Source organism: Cyclopterus lumpus, chromosome 18 (assembly GCF_009769545.1).
Source record: "Cyclopterus lumpus isolate fCycLum1 chromosome 18, fCycLum1.pri, whole genome shotgun sequence".
Taxonomy (NCBI): Eukaryota; Metazoa; Chordata; class Actinopteri; order Perciformes; family Cyclopteridae; genus Cyclopterus; species Cyclopterus lumpus.
Window position 1 is genome coordinate 3,983,601 of NC_046983.1, and position 19,580 is coordinate 4,003,180.

The window sequence follows — 19,580 nt, forward strand, 5'->3', positions numbered from 1 at the left end:
TCCTCTGTGTATTCCTTCAGTGAGATAAATGATTGCAGGTACTGAGCGTTGCATAAAAGGCCTCGTTAGTTCTTGGCCCAGCGGCGTACATTTAAAGCTGCATTAATCTTTATATCAATGACAAAGCAAATGACGATGTGTAATGCAAAGGGTGCTGCTTTTAGAAAATGAAGAGTTACCAACCGACCTCCAGTTTTCTAATTTTTCAACTCATTATATATATTTTTTTTACGATTCACGGCTCCATTGTTTTTCGGTTGACTCTCACCGGTCTCATCAGCCTCGTAGAAGTAGCACGTTGTGTTTAGCTCAAAAAGAGACGTTCGGCAGCAAAAGAGATGTTTCTCACGGGAACCAAAAACAGAGCGACAAGCGCTCTAATGTTTAAATAGAAGTGCGGCGATTCACTCGGCGCTGAGAAGACATTGCGTTGAACCGTAAGAGTTCGGTAGCGACGTGCGGCTAGCTGACGTTTAACGTTTTTTAAAAAGTCGTTGTCCGCGTTGCGTTTCAGCGTCTTTCAGCTCACCGTTTGGGTTTTCGCTATCTGTGTCGTTCGTGTTGCGGTTGAGTCTCACCGGTCTCATCGGACGTGTAAAGTTAGCGATTAGCAGCTAAAGATTGTTCAGCAGGTGGTGGAGACCAAAAACAGAGCAAAAAGAGGGGAAATATTGTCCCTGCATTTGTTCATGAATACAAATTAAAATAAAATGTCTGCGTTGCTATGAGTGATATTGTGTTAATTTTGCGCTAACAGCTTGTTGCACACATGCTCTCCAGTTAACCGACATTTAAAAGGTTTAGGCGTGTGTGTGTGTGTGTGTGTGTGTGTGTACATGCTGTGAGTGTTTATGAAGAGATCGAGATGGACAGCGTTCTTATGTTTGTGCGTCTCGAGGGGTTTGAGATATTTTGACCTCCAACAAATCTTTTTTTCATTTACTTCGGACATAAAACAAACTTTTCACTCTGTTTTTGTCCTTTAAATGGTTAGTTGTGAATTTTTAATATTATTATTTATTATCCAACTGTGTGCAAAACATCTACAAATATTCATTAAGCTGCTTTTGTTTCAGTTATTTATTTCATAAATGTACCAGTGACCTCTCGTCAAAATTAAGAAATGTCAATATTTACACCCGCATTTAGTTTATGGATTAAATAAACTTGTGTAAGTGTGCAGTTAATTATTGAGCTCTGGATTTGAATGGACTTGCAATTTAGTTGACGTTTATTTTTTACTATGAATCAATCTGCAGGTCAGTTTCTTGGCGACCAGATCTATTTAATCTATAAATGGCCTAAAACAAGCCTAAAATAAACACTGAGAAACCAGCGTCACAGTTTCCTTGAGCTTACATCATCTAACCATCACAGATCTGCAGTTTGAGTTGAGTTATTACTTCTGCCCATATTTTCCTTTGATGGTTTATTGTATTTTGTATTAAACACCATGTCATGTCTCTCTCTCTCTCTCGCTCTCTCACACATCACTAGACCGATGCATCGCTTTTCTTTCAAACTATTATTTCTGCATCTGCCCATCTGTCATCTCTTGTTTCGCTCTAAGCAGATCCTCTTTCCTCTCTCTCTCCAGCGAGGATATCAATAACGGGTGGTTGTCTCTCTCTCTCTCTCTGATTATGGAACTTCTGGCTATTAAATTAAAAAGCTCCTTGTATGAACTTCTTGGACCCGATGGAGCAGCTTTTTTAAGTTCTCGGTGTACGTTTGCATGCTTATGGTGAGAGAGATGCTTTTGATGAAGGTCAAGGGTGCTGGATTTATAGTCAAATTATCCATTTACCGTTGATGTTCTGGTTGGGTTTCATTTGTCCGGTTTTTTAAAGAAACATCTGATATTAAATGATTTCCTTTGTGACAGATTATTCAAATTAGGTCGGAAAAATGTGCCTGTGTAGCTGATGTTGATTGTTGATTTAACTGCAACTACTTTCCAAAAAGAAATAGTCCCAATTTTCTTTTATTATTATTTAGTAAGGGGAATACAATGAAGATCATGCAAAAACATTTAACCAAACATGTATTGTAAAGTAAGTGCTTATTATTCAAATGTAATATTGCATCATTAAATGCATCAGGAATTAATATTTTCAAGGCTTGAATGCGTAAGTAAGGAGTATATTTAACTCTAAATGCATCAGTAAGGAGTGTTTTTAACTCTAAATACATCAGTAAGGAGCATAATTCCATCTGGAAGTAGTATTATTGAGTTTATATGCATCAAGAAGGAGTATTCTTTAACTAAATGCACCAGAAGGAATTTTTTTTTAAGGCTTAATCGCATGAAAAGTAATTTTTCGAACTCCAAATGCAACAAGAAGGAGTATTTTTTACAATTGATTGCATTTAATCTGCTTCTGGCTGAGTTACTGCCAGCTGTTTGAGATATTTGAGTCAAATACATTACTCTTATTTTGTAAGTTAAGAAAGCCAACGATATGCAGTCTGTGTGGAAACATATGGCGAGGTTGTTGCGTAACATCTTGGATGATGCGCATGTAAGTGAGCGCCATATTTATTTAATAGGGAAGATGAATTTGAAAGCATGAAGTGGAAACCATGAAGACTATTCATTATTTTAGATTCTTGGGAAAGACAGTCTCTCTCAGGTTACGCACTTCTTTTCACTATAAATGTGTTTCTTTATATATATATATCAATTAGATCAAAGTGACATTTTATTTATTGACGTTGCAGCTTGAAGCACCCACGTGGCGTTCAGGGTGTATGTGGCGTTCAGGGTGTTTTCAGCACCCACATGGTGTTCAGGGTGAACTCTGGTGATGCATTCAAAGTTTCCGCATTCAAGGTGTGTGTGTGTGTGTGTGTGTGTGTGTGTGGTGCAGTGGTTCGGCAGTGAGGGCCGGTGCCTTCAGGGTGTCCTGAGCTGAGTAACAGCGGGCGCTTCCAGCTGCATGAGCTCTGGTTGACTGACTGTCAGTGAACTGGACGTAAGTGTCACTTTAAATTGTCTTTCTTCTGCACATTTATTTTATTTTATTCCTTAACTTTTTTTATTTGAGCTGCAATGATTTGTGATCGACGTGAAAGTGATGTCAATAATGAAAGTAATCGTTAATCCATCTCCTACAGACTGTGACTGAAGTCCTGCTGCTCGGGTAGAGCACCATGTGTTCATCCGCAGCAGAAAATAGTCCCCGACAAAGACGCCGTTTCTTCCAGTTTTTGTCAGGTTTTTCTAAAAAATAAAGTTTAAAATTAAAATGTATTTGATTCACATTTAGAAGCAATTATTCTGGATGTTTTTTAAAGGCCTTAACGCCTCATCCTTTAAGCTTATATAGGGATAATAATATAGGATATAATACTAATAATAGCAGTGGGTGTCTATAAGCTATAAATCTCTTTTAAAGCGGTTTGAAATCAGGTTGGTCTCATTTAAAATATATGTTTCTGAAGGCGAGAAATAAACAACGCAGAGACCGACGGTTAGAGAGCAGTTCTCCAGCGGTGATTGACAGCTGCAATAAGAGATTCCTCGATTCTGATTGGTCGTTTCTCCTCCGGCGTGGTGGAAATCTTACGAATGCCATTTCGGAGCACAATAACCTGATTTATGAGCAGATTATCAGTGACAGTTTGAGCAAATATGACAAAAAGTCATTTATATTAAAGCCTGCGAGTATTTCCACAGTGTTTAAATGTATTTTCTATTTTTAAAAGGCTAAAATCCAACGAGAGAAAAAAAAGCAGGAATCCTGTTTAATGTTTCTATATCTCATGTGTATTTTGACGTAAGACATGACCTCGTGGGTTCAAATCCCTCTTCACGCTCTCTAAACTTGTTTTTAAGAGGATTGGCAGCATCCTCAGTCATTTCAAGTTAATGATATCTGCCCCTTCAAAAATAATAATAATCCACTTCTTAATGTGACTCGGTGTTGTTACACAAGCAGCGGAACTTTTTCAGGAGTTTATTCTAAGAGACGCCGTGAAGAGGTCTCAGTTTGCGGCCGTCTATTTATGATGGTTGTTTTGACTCTATTCTACCTTTTTCTACTCACAGCTATTTTCCTTGAACCCCCCCCCCCCCACACACACACACACACAAAAGAAATCTACAAGAAACAAGCCGTGGTTAAAGTAGAGTGCATCAAGTATATTCTATGTGTTTCAGAAAGATGATTTTTGATTTTTGACATATTTTAGGAACAAAGACTCTTCCAGCAGGACTGAGATGAACTCTCCACATGCATTATTATGTTGAATTAAAACGCAAAAACAAAATGTTCCCTTTTCTCTCTGGGACAGCGGCACAAGGACACGAATGCTAATGAAGTGCTTTGAAGTATTTTTTTCAAAATCAAAATAAGATCTTCGAACAGCAGGAGGTATAAAACATTAAACCCCCTTTTTTTCTTTCTTTTTGTTTGTCTCTCTTTTGTTAAATCTTGAGGTAGAAAACGAGCAAAGGAAGATAAGAGCAAGTGATCAAAGGAACAGGAAGTGGGTATTGGCCAGAGGACCAGATCCTGTTGTCCTTTAGAAAGAGTCGTCTGTGCTTTTTAGGAACGTCAACGTCGAGCTGAGATCGAATGCCTGGAAAGGTTGTGCAGACATTGGTCCCCTGAAGGCTTTTGGGGACCTTTTCTTTTAGTACCCTGAAGGCTTTTGGGGACCTTTTCTTTTAGTACCCTAAAGGCTTTGGGGACCTTTTCTTTTAGTACCCTGAAGGCTTTTGGGGACCTTTTCTTTTAGTACCCTGAAGGCTTTTGGGGACCTTTTCTTTTAGTACCCTGAAGGCTTTTGGGGACCTTTTCTTTTAGTCCCCTAAAGGCTTTGGGGACCTTTTCTTTTAGTACCCTGAAGGCTTTTGGGGACCTTTTCTTTTAGTACCCTGAAGGCTTTTGGGGACCTTTTCTTTTAGTACCCTGAAGGCTTTTGGGGACCTTTTCTTTTAGTCCCCTAAAGGCTTTGGGGACCTTTTCTTTTAGTACCCTGAAGGCTTTTGGGGACCTTTTCTTTTAGTCCCCTAAAGGCTTTGGGGACCTTTTCTTTTAGTACCCTGAAGGCTTTGGGGACCTTTTCTTTTAGTATCCTGAAGGCTTTGGGACCTTTTATTTTAGTACCCTGAAGGCTTTTGGGGACCTTTTCTTTTAGTCCCCTAAAGGCTTTGGGGACCTTTTCTTTTAGTCCCCTAAAGGCTTTGGGGACCTTTTCTTTTAGTACGCTGAAGGCTTTGGGGACCTTTTCTTTTAGTATCCTGAAGGCTTTGGGGACCTTTTCTTTTAGTACCCTGAAGGCTTTTGGGGACCTTTTCTTTTAGTACCCTGAAGGCTTTGGGACCTTTTCTTTTAGTCCCCTAAAGGCTTTGGGGACCTTTTCTTTTAGTACCCTGAAGGCTTTGGGGACCTTTTCTGTTAGTCCCCTAAAGGCTTTGGGGACCTTTTCTGTTAGTCCCCTAAAGGCTTTGGGGACCTTTTCTTTTAGTACCCTGAAGGCTTTTGGGACCTTTTCTGTTAGTCCCCTAAAGGCTTTGGGGACCTTTTCTTTTAGTACCCTGAAGGCTTTTGGGACCTTTTCTTTTAGTACCCTGAAGGCTTTGGGGACCTTTTCTGTTAGTCCCCTAAAGGCTTTGAGGACCTTTTCTGTTAGTCCCCTAAAGGCTTTGAGGACCTTTTCTTTTAGTCCCTTGAGGTCTTGGTCTTGACTTGGTCTCAAACCCTTACGGTCTTGGTCTTGATCTTGAATTGATCTCAAACCCTTCAGGTCTTGGGTCTTGACTCAGTCTCAAGCCCTCATAGTCTTGGTCTCTTTTATTTTGAAAGGCATCAGATGTATTTTGTTGCGCTTTAGTCTTGTTTCTTTAATTATGAATAGATTTATTCTGTGGAACCGTAAAGTTCTTCGGTTTAAACTTTCCAACAAACAAAGCAGCAAAGGACAGAGTATCAGTTTTTGAGGAGCTGTTAGACAGTGATGATGATGATGATGATGATGATGATGATTTACATGATGATGATGATGCTGGGTGTGCATGTGAACGTCCTGTTTAGAGAGAAAGAGAGAGAGACAACCACCCGTTATCGGTATCCTCGCTGGAATCTGGTTTCCTCTGTCGGCGGTTGGCATTTCCGCTTCTCCTTTTCCCAAAAAATCCTCTCGGGGAAACAAATGGAGGGAGAGAGAGACACCAGTGCATGATGGGAAGGTTGAGAAATTAAATGTGATGATATTTTAGTGGGAGAGGCCCAAATAAGCTGGTGGTGGTGGTGGTGGTGAGAAACCAGAGACATAATAGTGAAGATCTTTATCCGTCAAATTCACATTTTTTTTATGTAGATGGCGCCATCAAGTATCCGTATATTGTGAGATTAAGATTACAGTGTAGTTAGAATATTACACTATATTAGATTTGGGGTTTATTTATTATTTTTAAACAAAGTTACTCGGTCAAGTTTAATAAAACATCACAGTTCGACTTACACTAAGTACATTTGTTACGTTAGTTAAGTTACGGACGTCGATTAAAACGCTGACTGTTGGTTTTCACACCAACGGCGGTCGCCTGGGTGAAAGTCCCGTGTTTGTTTGACGCATCCATTCAAACCTGCTGCCAATACGCGGAAGTAAGAGAAAATATTTAAATGTTTCAGTTGGATTTTCATACTAAAATGTCTCTAAACTTTCACGTCAAGCTACAATCACCTAGAATTTTTTTTTTTTTAAAGTGAGATACCAAGATAACAAGTAAAATCATTTACAGGCGATATTCTCCTAAAAAAAGACACTTGAATAAAACATCACCCAAATTGCAGTACTCTAGATTGTAGCAGAGGTTAACGTTACATTATTTAATTGTTTTAATTAAACTAACATTAATAGGGGAACTGCAAAAGCCAATTTAATTCTAACATCTGAACTGTCATGTTGTCATGCGACACGTGTCGCTCGAAGATGAAGCCAATCCAGATAACGAGAGAAAGAAAAGTGAAAAAATGCTTTTTGCAGGTTTTACACGTTTCTTGCTAAAAGTCTCTTCATACCGACATGTTTATTATATATATATATATATATATATATATATATATATGTGTTATTATTATTATTATTATTAGTTGTAATGTTTATATATATTTATACAATTCATATTATCAGTATTATTATATTATAATATATTATATACATTCGCGGAACTTGTATTTAACCTGAGAATTTCCATTTAATGTAACTTAATGCTTCTCCTCCTCTACATCTCAGAGGTACATATTGTACTACATTGTACATTTTTTATACAATCTGAAACATCACAAAAGAAAATAATAAACATTATATTGGTACATATATTGTATATATGTATATATTGTATATTGTTCTTTACTTCTGAAGAGTTGAATTAGTTTTATTCAGAAAACTAAGACCAATTAAATAACTGTAGTTTTTTATCAGTTTGTCTTGTAGTTGTACTTTTGGACTGCAGGTGGCGGTGTAGTCAACGAAGCGCTGTCCTGACATGGATATCCTGGTTCAACTGTGTGTGTGTGTGTGTGTGTGTGTGTGTGTGATGCCTGTTCATCATACATCCTGTTTTTAAGAGGACAGTCCGAGTCAGCACCCAGCGTTTTAGGGACATACGGCCATCTCATGTCACTCGTGACCTTTTGACCTGGAAATGTATGGCGGCATCACAGGAAGTGAGACGATGGGGAGAACAAAACAGACACACACAACGACCGCCGTGGGATATCCACGAGATCAATGGAAAAGGACAGGCCACGGGGTCAAAGGTCAAGACCATTTCTACTGTAATAAGCACATTTCCACACAATTCAACCGGGAAGACGAACCTGCTGCTCTTTGGTCATTTCATCAGTTTTGTGTCTTTTCGTAGTTATTTGTGTGTCCTTCTGGTAATTTTGTGTCTTTTTTGTGGTCTCAATGTTTCTCTTTGTAGTGAGTCGTCTTTCTTTGTAGTCCTTTTGTGTTTCTTTGTAGTCATTTTTCGTTTCTTTGTATTCCTTTTATGTCTCTGTGTAGTCTTCATGTCTTTTTTTGGTATTTTGTTTTAATCTTTTGTATCTTTTTATCTCTTTGTCGTTGTTTTGTGTCTTTTTATTGTTCTTTTTGTGTTTCTTTGTAGTATCGTTGTGTCTTCTTCTGTCTGCTTTTGGTCTTTTTGCGTCTTTGTTGGGGATTTTTTATATTCTTTAGTTTTTTTTTTGGTATTTTGTGTATCTCTTTTGGTCTTTTCGTGTCTCTGATTCATAGAACCGTAGTTACATCCATAACTTTTGGGCGTCCTGCAGCAGAGTGTGTGCAACAGGGGGAACCAAGTCCTGGAGGCCACCAGCAAAAGTCTGTGGCCCTGTTGAGGAACCCTGAGGAGTAGTTGGCAAGATCAGAGGAAATGGGGGGGGGGGGGAAGCATAAAGAAGACCCTCTGGCTACATGTGCATCTTGACCAAGAGGACTGGTACTCTCCCTCAAGGAGGACCAGTGGGCCGACATCTCTGTTCTTGGGCAAGAGATCCACCTCTGCCCTGCCGAAGAGACCCCAGAGAACCTCTTTTATCTTTCTGTTCCCTGTTTTTATGCTAACTTTTATCTTCTTACTTCCTACCTCCTTCCCTCCCATTTGAACTCCTCTTCTGGCTCTTTTCCTTTCCTTCCTTACCTCCTTATTCTTGCTTTCTATATTCCCTTCTGACCTCCTTGTCTCCTGCATTAGTTTCTTTTCTTGCTCCTTACCTCTTTATTTTCTTTCCTTATCCCCTATTTCCTTTTCTAACTGTATTCCCCTCCTACCCCCTTTAGCGCCTTAGTCTTAGTTTGACCTTTATTTCCTTCACTAAACCCTTTTCTTGCTCCCTACTTTTATTATTTCATTAGCTCACTCTTCCCACTAACACTTCCTCCCTTCTAAGTGTCTACCTCCTTCTGTTTTCCCTTCCTACCCCTTTAAATCTACTATTATTTTACTTCCTTTCCTAAAGCTCCTTCTTTTCTACCTTCCCATATACCCTTTCTTGCCCCGTTTCCTTCCCTATGCCTCCTACTTACCTTCCTCTCTTCCTTACCACCTGATGTGCTGCTTTACATTTCCCAACATCTTTTTAAACTCCCTCTTCACTTCCTCTCTCTCCCCCTCCCATGTTCCTTTCCCCCCTCGTTACCTCATGGCCTTCTGTCTTTCTTCCTAACTCCTCTTCCATCCTCACCTCCTCATCTCCCGCTCCTCACCCTCTCTTGAGCTCTCCATCCTCCCTCCCTCCTTTCTCCTCCCCTCTCTGATGTGTGTGTTTATGTTCTCAGCTCCTGGAAGTCAAGTCAGTATGCGCCTCCTCCTCCTCACCTAATCTAACTCACTCCTCAGCCCTCCCTCCTTGCCTCCTTCCCTCCCTCCCTCCCTCTTACTCCCTCCCTCAGTTGCCACTTTGACTCGGAGCTGCTGGTCGACAGCTACGAGCTCAGAGATGCATTTGAGTGTCTGAACAAAAGTCTGGATAAACGGGGCTTAGAAAACCAGCAGGGACGGATTGCAGGGGATTTTAATTGAGACAAAGTGACCCCCCAATACAGGTACAGTGTGTGTGTGTGTGTGTGTGTGTGTGTGTGTGTGTGTGTGTGTGTGTGTCAAGTGGGCTTTAACGCTGTCTGTCTGCTGTATGTTTTCACTTCAAGCCTTTTCTTATTTGTTTTCTTCAATGTTGAGAAGTTGATGGATGAAGTATTCGTGTGTGTGTGTGTGTGTGTGTGTGTGGAGACTGTATAGTAGAGAATACGTTAGTGACATGTGTGATAAATTGTGATAAATCTCCTTGATTTGAAGCCTTTTGGGGACAATCAGTCCTTTTTTTGTCTCGCTGCAAATTCTGCAGGTGCACTCTGTTGTAGTACATTCACGGCAGAACACACACACACACACGCACACACACACACACACACGCACACACACACACACACACACGCACACACACACACACGCACACGCACGCACGTATATAAACAGGTTAATTTGGCATCATCCACTAATCCACTTCTATTAGTATTTGTCTACTGACCTGACGTTGAATTCCAGACGGCAGAGAGTCTGTGATCCCTGAAGTGTGTGTTTGTGTGTAAGTGTGTTTGTGTATAAGTCTGTGTGTATAAGTGTGTGTGTGTGTGTGTGTGTGTGTGTAACATGCCAGTTTAGTCATGGACTGACACAATGGGGCTGCTGTGTCGACAGTAGACCTGCTTCTTTAAGTCTTTAGCGCTGCCAAGGGGCCTATTAGTGCCTTGTGTGTGTGTGTGTGTGTGTGTGTGTGTGTGTGTGTGTGTGTGTGTGTGTGAGTACTTTTGCATACTAATGCATGCTCCTAATGAGATGAAAACGAGTAGCTGAATAACAAAATAAAATAAGAAGATGTTGTTACCCACTCACGAGCACATAATAACATCCTCTTTATTTATATTATAATAATAACAAGGAATACTGGGGAAAAAAGAAAAACTTTTCATTGAATGCCTAAACTGAAAAGGTTTTTCTCAAACTATGTTTTTGTGGAAAAACTATTTACGGTTTATGCTGTAAATTATTAATTTGTACTCTACTTATTTTTGCCCCAAATCACACAAGACCTGAACGCTCCTGATGGAATAAAAAGAAGGAGGTCACAGTTTCTTTTTTTAGCAGAAAGAGCCGACCGCCAACTTATTGTACGTCACAAATGAAGCAGCAAAGAGCTTCAGGGAATGTAAGGTTCTGCAGAGAACCGGGAAACGCATTCAGACGGAGAACACGGCACACCAAACGTTCAGAAGGCGAACACATGTAACATTTTTAACAAAACACTTAGTTGTAGGATGTTATACATGTTTCATTCACTTTTTATAATGTTTTGCATGTAACATCTAGATGTATTATACATCTTATCCCAGGATAACAATATCGGCTTCTTAAGGACCTAAAATGACTCCTGAAAATGAGCTTTTTTAGAAACTACTGACCACCAGGGGGCGACTCCTCTGGTTGTATAGAAGTCTATGCTTCATGTGTTAAAGCTGCATTCTCTCTCCTGACCACCAGGGGGCGACTCCTCTGGTTGTATGGAAGTCTATGCTTCATGTGTTAAAGCTGCATTCTCTCTACTGACCACCAGGGGGTGACTCCTCTGGTTGTATAGAAGTCTATGCTTCATGTGTTAAAGCTGCATTCTCTCTCCTGACCACCAGGGGGCGACTCCTCTGGTTGTATGGAAGTCTATGCTTCATGTGTTAAAGCTGCATTCTCTCTACTGACCACCAGGGGGTGACTCCTCTGGTTGTATAGAAGTCTATGCTTCATGTGTTAAAGCTGCATTCTCTCTCCTGACCACCAGGGGGCGACTCCTCTGGTTGTATAGAAGTCTATATAAATGACTCTACTTCTCTTGATGTATTCCCTCAGTAAACATTGTAAACATGAGTTTTTGGTCTCAATCTCTAGTTTCAAGTCTTCTCCAATACAACGTGATGTTCACTTAGTAAATTATGGTCCATAAAGCAGAGTACGCTTTAGGGGCGGGGCTACAATGTGATTGACAGGTCTCTACCAGAGGACGTATACGGCGTCTTTGCGCTGCTTTTCCGCGTTCCAGATTTGATCACTTCTTCTGTTCATCGGTTGCTAAAAAGCCAAGATGGCGACGGCCAAATCGCCGAACTCGAGGCTTCAAAACATAAACCAGCGGGGTGACGTCACCATGACTACGCCTACTTCTTATCTTCAGTCTGTGGACTCAAGGCTCCGATAGGTGTTCGTATGATTGGACTAAGTGTGGATTAAATCATCTAACACACCACACAATGCAAATATCCACACGTTTTGTTCTCTGCATGATGTATTGTTCTCCTCATAGAGGTTCTAACGCTGCTAAAGACACACTGTGAGGATCTAGTTAGGAAGGAATGCTCAATTCTAAGTGTATTTATTTTGTTAATGGCGACCGTTTAAGTTTTCCAGTAATTCCGTATAAAGAAAACACCTCACCGGGGGTAAGGTCTGGTGTGGGAGGAGAGAAGAGGTACAAACGAAGGGTACAAACACACACACACACGCACACACATACACGCACACACACACACACACCTTGTGTAAACACATGTTTTTTAGCCTTCTTGCGAACATTTCATTCCACAATTTGCTTCCTGAGTTTACGAGAATATTAATAAACGGTATTCATATATTTAAACGGCGTGGCGCGTCCTCGGCCCAGACCTCATCTCGTTTAGTAGTTTATGATAAAGATGGCTCACACGTTCTAGTAATGGTAGAACCAATAGAGCCGACTTCTCTTTGGTTCTCTTTGGTTGTGGTTCATTGTCCTCCTCTCGATCTTCCTGTGGTTTGAATGGTTTCCAATGGTTTCTCTCTGCTGAAGAACTTAACTTCTGGTTCTCGTTAACTTCTGGTTCTTCTCTTTAATTTCTGGTTCTTCTCGCTAACTTCTGGTTCTTCTCGCTAGCTTCTGGTTCTCGTTAACTTCTGGTTCTTCTCGTTAACTTCTGGTTCTTCTCTTTAATTTCTGGTTCTTCTCGTTAACTTCTGGTTCTTCTCGTTAACTTCTGGTTCTCGTTAACTTCTGGTTCTTCTTATTAACTTCTGGTTCTTCTCATTAACTTCTGGTTCTTCTCGTTAACTTCTGGTTCTTCCCGTTAACTTCTGGTTCTTCTCGTTAACTTCTGGTTCTCGTTGACTTCTTATTTATTAATCTGCTGATTATTTTCTACATTAATCGATTGATTGTTTGCTTAGTCACATTTACCCAGAGCCCAAAGTCCAAACCTACAAATAGATTACATTAATAATACATTATTAACATTAGTCAGAGGAAAAGCTGCAAATCTCTACATTTGATACATTTTCTAACTTGAAAAATTAATTAAAATATTATCGAAATAGTTGTTCATTAATTATCTGACTTTCGACTAATAGACTTCTTTATGAATGATCTAATAATTATTATATATAATAATAATAACAACTACAACAATGGCAGTGTTGGTATAAATAGTATTTATAGTATTATTAGTAGTATTGGTAAAAATATGATCAGCAGTATTAGTAGTAGTCATATTAGTAATAGTAGTAGTAGTTGTAGCATTGATATTAGTATGAGTATTTGTATTCTTTTCAGCTGTACTTAGCTGGGTAGTTTATTTCTTAAGTAAACATCATATTTTACGATTACATTAGTATATTTTCTATGTGTAAATATCGTGTTTGTAAAGTACTTCAGTTTGCTGTAAATAAAAAAGCTTAAAATAAAACTAAAACAGAATCCTCTCAGTTCCAACACGTCTCGTCTCCTCAGCTGGAGCTCGGCCAATCGAAGCGTCTCAAAGTATTTCCTAAATAGAAGCGAGAAAGCATCTTCTTCTGATCCAAAGACACGGAGACGTTCCTCTCGGGACTATTTGAGAACGTTCTACCGGACTAACAATAGTTCTGGGTTGTTGTGTTTTAGTCGACCCCAGAGCCGACCGGAAGAAGCCAATGGAGCTTTGAAACGTGTCGTTAGATGCCCTGTTCTGAAAAAGGGACAAAAGTATTGAAATTCGCAACAATTCTAACTTTTTATCACCAAGTTTGAAAGAAAACATGTTTTTTTTGAGTAAATTGGATGAATTAATTGATTAAAAATAGACTATAAACTGTGAACTGGTGTTTAGAAACAAATCAAGAGCAGCGAGAATAAAAAGATAATATTTACAGTGGTGAGAAAGTTGTGAGAAACTCATGAAGATTAAAAAATAAGAACCCAAATCAAAGCCAACCAGTCGTCTCATTTCAAGACCTTTACTGTGCAGAGGAGGGGTTGTAATTGACTGTAAACGGACTTTTACACAATTAAATATTAAATGCATTACCAAGAGACAAAGGTTGAACATCATGGAAAAGATGTTTCTGACCTTCAGCTTCCGAAGCGTCTACAATTTTTTTTTTATAAATGAAATATTTGTGTTGAATCTGTGGAGTTTCCCCCTTTTTTTATGGTAAATGCTTTGGGTTAAATTATGGACCATTTTAATTTAATGTATTCCTCTCTCTCTCTCTCTCTCTCTCTCTCTCTCTCTCTCTCAGGGGGACCACACGTGGGCGACCATGCTGGGTCAGAGTGTGCGGTTGCAGCCGGTGCCGATCCAGAGCCTGTCGGAGCTGGAGCGAGCCCGGCTACAGGAAGTGGCCCTGTACCACCTGGAGGAGCGAGACCTGGACTTCAAGATCAGCATCCCGAGAGGTCCGACACGCGTTCCCTCTCCTTTATCTCTTTGGGTTCTGTCTTTCCTGTATGCTAGTGCTGGGAGTCGATTAGCTTAGCATCAAGACTGGGAGCTACATGTAGCCTGTATCTAAAGTTAAACTACCAGCAGCTCGTAAAAACTCACTAAATGAGATTTTTGCTCCACGTTTGTTTATTCTGAAATGTAAAAACAATAATTTGTGGTTTCACAGAGTTTATTATTATGTCCCACCTGGATTGTGTTTATCTTTTCTTGTTTACATACAGATCAAACAAACAAGACATATTGTGTTATTTGGTGGATTCTTGCCCTTTAGCTAGCTGTTTCCCCCTGGTTTCCAGTCACGTATGCTAAGCTATGCTAACTAGCTACTAGCTGAAGTGACAAAGGCAGGTCCACTCCTTCTGTTCTTACCTTTCACAATAAAAGCCCTCGACATACAATATAACTACTTTTGTATTTCCGTGCCTCTGTTCTTCAAGGCCTCTAGTCTCCCCCCCCCACCCCCCCCCCCACCCCCCCCCCCACCCCCCCCCCACCCCGCTATAAAAAGGTCAACGGATGGTACACGGTTTGTTTATTCTTCCACGTATCTCAAACACATGCCGAGCGCTCCGAGTGCAGGTCAGAATAAAAGGATAATGGTGCCGAGGAAATGTGTGAGTGAGATATCAGATCTGGCCGGTAGCCCAAAAGACTGAGCGCAAAACAAATGACCTTTTTAAAAACGCTTGAGAACCAAAAAACGTTGTTGTTTTTCTGCTCGAAAAAAAGGCTCCTTGATGTCGGCTCTCTGCCTCCCGAGGACACTTCAAATAATCAGCCAAAAGAAACAGTTATTTCTCCTCGCTAAGCCGTTTGAAGCCATTGTTATTGGTTATTTTTCAGACATAATACGACTTGGCTGAAAGCAAAGGAACCACTTCAGTGTCCTAGACGGCCGTGAAAGGAGTTGTCGTTGCACATTTAAGCTTCAGCTTTTTTTTCAGATTACAAGCACTGCACTTTCCCATTTCAGTCTCTCCAGTACCCAAAGCGATAAGTTTAATGACCGCTGGTTCTCAGGAATGTTTTGTTTGTAGCTACTTACAGCTTATTGCTGAATGTTGGATGAGGAAAGATTCATGAAAAATGATATCCTTAAAGCTACTATCAGGAACCTTCATGCCGTGTTGGTTCTGGCGCCCCCTGTGGACTAAAGTGGTAGTGTTGGTTCTGTCGCCCCCTGTGGACTAAAGTGGTAGTGTTGGTTCTGTCGCCCCCTGTGGACTAAAGTGGTAGTGTTGGTTCTGTCGCCCCCTGTAGACTAAAGTGGTAGTGTTGGTTCTGGCGCCCCCTGTAGACTAAAGTGGTAGTGTTGGTTCTGTCGCCCCCTGTAGACTAAAGTGGTAGTGTTGGTTCTGGCGCCCCCTGTAGACTAAAGTGGTAGTGTTGGTTCTGGCGCCCCCTGTGGACTAAAGTGGTAGTGTCTCTGAGCACCAGGGTCCCTTTAGTAAACCTCTCATTTTTCTGCACCAGACCAGGACTAGACTGAGGTCTATAGAGGACCACGAGTAAACCGTAAATCTCTCAAACACTCCGACTCCAGAACGGGAGCTTAGTTTTTTCACATCTGGTGTTTGTGGGTCCGGAGGGATCGGCGAAGTCCAGAGGATCACAGGACTAGAGGTCCAGAGGATCACAGGACTAGAGGTCCAGAGGATCACAGGACTAGAGGTCTAGAGGATCACAAGACTAGAGGTCTAGAGGATCACAGGACTAGAGGTCCAGAGGATCACAGGACTAGAGGTCCAGAGGATCACAGGACTAGAGGTCCAGAGGATCACAGGACTAGAGGTCTAGAGGATCACAGGACTAGAGGTCTAGAGGATCACAGGACTAGAGGTCCAGAGGATCACAGGACTAGAGGTCTAGAGGATCACAGGACTAGAGGTCTAGAGGATCACAGGACTAGAGGTCTGTTACAAACAATTCTGTCGTATTAATACTTTAGGACTCGTCAAGTCGTGAGGACGTAAATCCGTTGACGCGTAAATAAAAACCTCTCAACGGTCTCAAAGGAATAAACGTAAGTGAAGGATTCTGCTCTAAAGTGAAGGAAACAAGTGTGTGACTCAAAGCGGCTGACATCCTGTGAGACTTGACTCACCCCTCCTCACTTTCGGGAAACGTTCCTATTTTCCTCTCTCGCTATCTTCATTCTTTATTCTTTAGGGATGAATGTGAACTCTTTTTTTCTCGTTTTGACGTCACTGCTTTGTCTTTTGCTTTCAATTCAATTTCCATAAAGCACGTTTAAATTCAGGCGAATGAACGTCCCGAACAAATCTCCACATCTGGAACGTTTGCGCGCTCCCCGTCTGGAATTATTTATTTGTAAACAGCAGCGTACACAAACAGTCGACCCACAGAGAGCTTGTGAGAACACAAGAACACACTCGCGCGCACGTCGCCTGCTTGAAACGTGAACATTTGGGGAACTTAAGTGACGATATGAAAGTTCTTTGTAGGTGGAAGCATGAATTCATTTATTCTACAAACAAACAAACGTGTCCTTCTGTAGGTGCAGCCAAGTAGTTTAGAGGTACAACTTTAGAACAGTGCAAACGGCAGTATTTGTAGTACTTTTACTTCAGCCAAGGATCCAAGTACTTCCTCCGTGCACGTGCACGTGCACCTGTGTGCATCTCTGTGTACGAGCGTGTTTGGTTTCGTTGGCAGGACCCGGAGGATTCTTTGTGGAGCATGTCAGCGTTTGTGGGACAGATTTGCTCTTATTTGGTGTGTTTCTCTGGGAGTTGGTTCTCAAGCCCCGCTCCCTCTCTGGGACTCTAGGGACTCCAAACCGCATCTCTGAGCCTCTACAGGGATCCAGACCACCTCTCTGGGACATAACAGGGACTCCAAACTGCCTCTCTGGGACTCTAGGGACTCCAAACCACCTATCTGGGACATAACAGGGACTCCAAACTGCCTCTCTGGGACTCTAGGGACTCCAAACCACTTCTCTCTGACTCAAGATGGACTCCAAACCACCTCTCTGGGACTACAGAGACTCTAAACCACCTCTCTGGGACTCAAAAGGGACTCCTAGCTGCATCTCTGGGACCCTAGGGACTCCAAACCACCTCTCTGAGAATCTAGGGACTCCAAACCACCTCGCCCTCTGCTTCCTTCGATCCTCTTTCCCTCGCGTTGGTTCTCTTCCCCTCGAGCTCCACTCGTTCCTCTGGGCACAATCAGGAAAAGTCTCATTTTATGAAGACAAAATGAGAATTTGTCAACATTTTTCTCTGATTCTTCTCTAATATTAGTATTTGCTTTCTTACCTTCTTATATCGCTGTAAATTGAGCATTTTGAACAGTAAAAAACAAGCAACTTAAAGATGTCAATTTAGGCGTGGATAAATGCTGACGGGCCAACACATCAGTAGCTTTCTTCACTGAGAAGTTACTGCGTCCAAAAGTGATAAAAATCCATCTGTGATCCTGAAATTATGCATTTCACCCCAAATATAATGACGCATAACTGCGGGAAAATATACAAATCCATTTGTCATGTGCATTATGTAATCATACAATGTGAGCGCATGCATGTTCACACACACGCACACACACGCACACACACACACACACACGCGCCGAGGGATAAGCCTTAGCTGGAGGTGGCGTGTGTGCGTGGGAGGGGCCGTGCGCTTTGGAAATAAACTTTAATTTCCTGCAGTCATGGGAATTTGACCCTTTTACCCTGACATACACACACACACACACACACACACACAAATACTCTCTTTCTTCCCCTCACCGCTTGTTATTTGCGATGCAGGGAACTCCTAAGAGGGAAAAAGACCCCGATGTTGAATTAGTGGTTCCTAAACACCGGACTGAGTAACCCAAACAACGGCTCCTTCCACGTGAACCCAGTCGGAGGTCGAGGAGGTCGTGAAACGAAGGCCGCCGCATGTCCGGCGTGGGTTAACGGCGCCATCGAACTCCACCGTTGCGTCAACTGGCGTCGATGTTTTTCCCAGAAGGGGAACGTTTATATTTGCACTTCTTGTTGGTTTCATGTCGTCCTTTCTTGTCCGTGCCAGATAACAGAAGTTCTTTGTAAAAAAGCGTTGCGTGTAATCTGATAATTTAATTTTAAACGTAATTGCATAAAGCAGTAAGTTGTTTATTTATTGTCTCCTGAAAGTAAAAGCAAACCATACGTTGTTGAATGTAACAGAACGTGTACTAACCACATCTCATAGACTTCTAAGGAGATAAAGTTTGCTCAGTTTTTCATAGAGATACATCATAAGGTTTTACAAAACATTGAGAATACATTTGAGAATCATTTTGACATTGTAAATGGGGATTTTGGTTGTATTTTAAGTGTTTAAAAAGTGGATTTTTCCTTTAATACTGTACTGCTTCGATTTACAGTGAAATACTGTATTTTGCTCATGCTGTATATTGCTAAAAGTGCAATGCATTCTGGGAGACACGGTGCTTCCAAACATGAATCCCGACAGTGGTTGTGTTTCCGTTGCTTATTGCCGACAAATTACTGTACATTTAGATTACAATAGTTTACCGTAATTCTCCGATACAGTAGAGCTACTCTAAATTCTACAGTAGCTTACTGTGGAAATTGCTGCCAGTAAAATACCGTAATTTGCCAGTAAAACACACATCCACAAAGTCACAAGCAAACAAACCACCAGGTCTATTGAGAGTGGTTTGGTTGTCCATTGTTGTAGGACGGGGTACCCATGTTCAGGAGGAAAAGATAACAAGGGAAAGAGGAGAGGAAAGGGAGGAAGGTCGCAATGAGGGCGCGTTTGTTTTTGAGGGCAAAGAAGCGACGATGGAGTAAAAGACAAGCTTGTTTTGAATGAATGAAAACACAGACGTCCCTGAACACAACACGGCCTTCTCTGTTCTCACGTCCTTTCAGCGTGGCGAATCCTTTTGTTCACGGTGGCTTTTCTCTCTCTCTCTCTTTCTCAGAAATACACAAACGCCGAAAATCCCTACGCAGGAAGTTCGACTCCTTCTCGAAGGAAAAGAAAGAGCGAGGTGAGTCACAGTTTGTCTCCCTTGATGCCTCCATGAAGTCTCTGCATGACCCGTCGTCCTCACGCCGGCTGTTTACAGTAAATATGACCATCAAAACACAATGTCCCCTTGGGTCCGTGGAGCCGGCATCGCCGTGGTGACGTCAGCCGGCTTTCACCGCCAATGGTCTCCTTCCCTACTTGAAATGCTGTGTTTATGAAGCACAAGTGGCTCATGGGCTGCAGACTGATGGAGCGTTCAGGGACTCCTGTGTGTCTCTG

General features: G+C 41.4%; 1 protein-coding gene across 2 annotated transcripts in view; it reads left to right on the forward strand.

Annotated features, from left to right (window-relative positions):
- Positions 1-19,580, forward strand: part of arhgap36 (Rho GTPase activating protein 36) — a 33,661-nt gene that overhangs the window by 1,253 nt on the left and 12,828 nt on the right. The window contains exons 2-4 of one of the 2 annotated variants that reach the window (XM_034557582.1): positions 2,871-2,975; positions 14,093-14,249; positions 19,252-19,320. In XM_034557582.1, the coding sequence (XP_034413473.1) occupies positions 14,114-14,249; positions 19,252-19,320 (205 nt within the window). In that variant the 5' untranslated portion in view covers positions 2,871-2,975; positions 14,093-14,113. The remainder of the gene's footprint in view (positions 1-2,870; positions 2,976-14,092; positions 14,250-19,251; positions 19,321-19,580) is intronic. The other variant, XM_034557581.1, reaches the window with a different exon arrangement.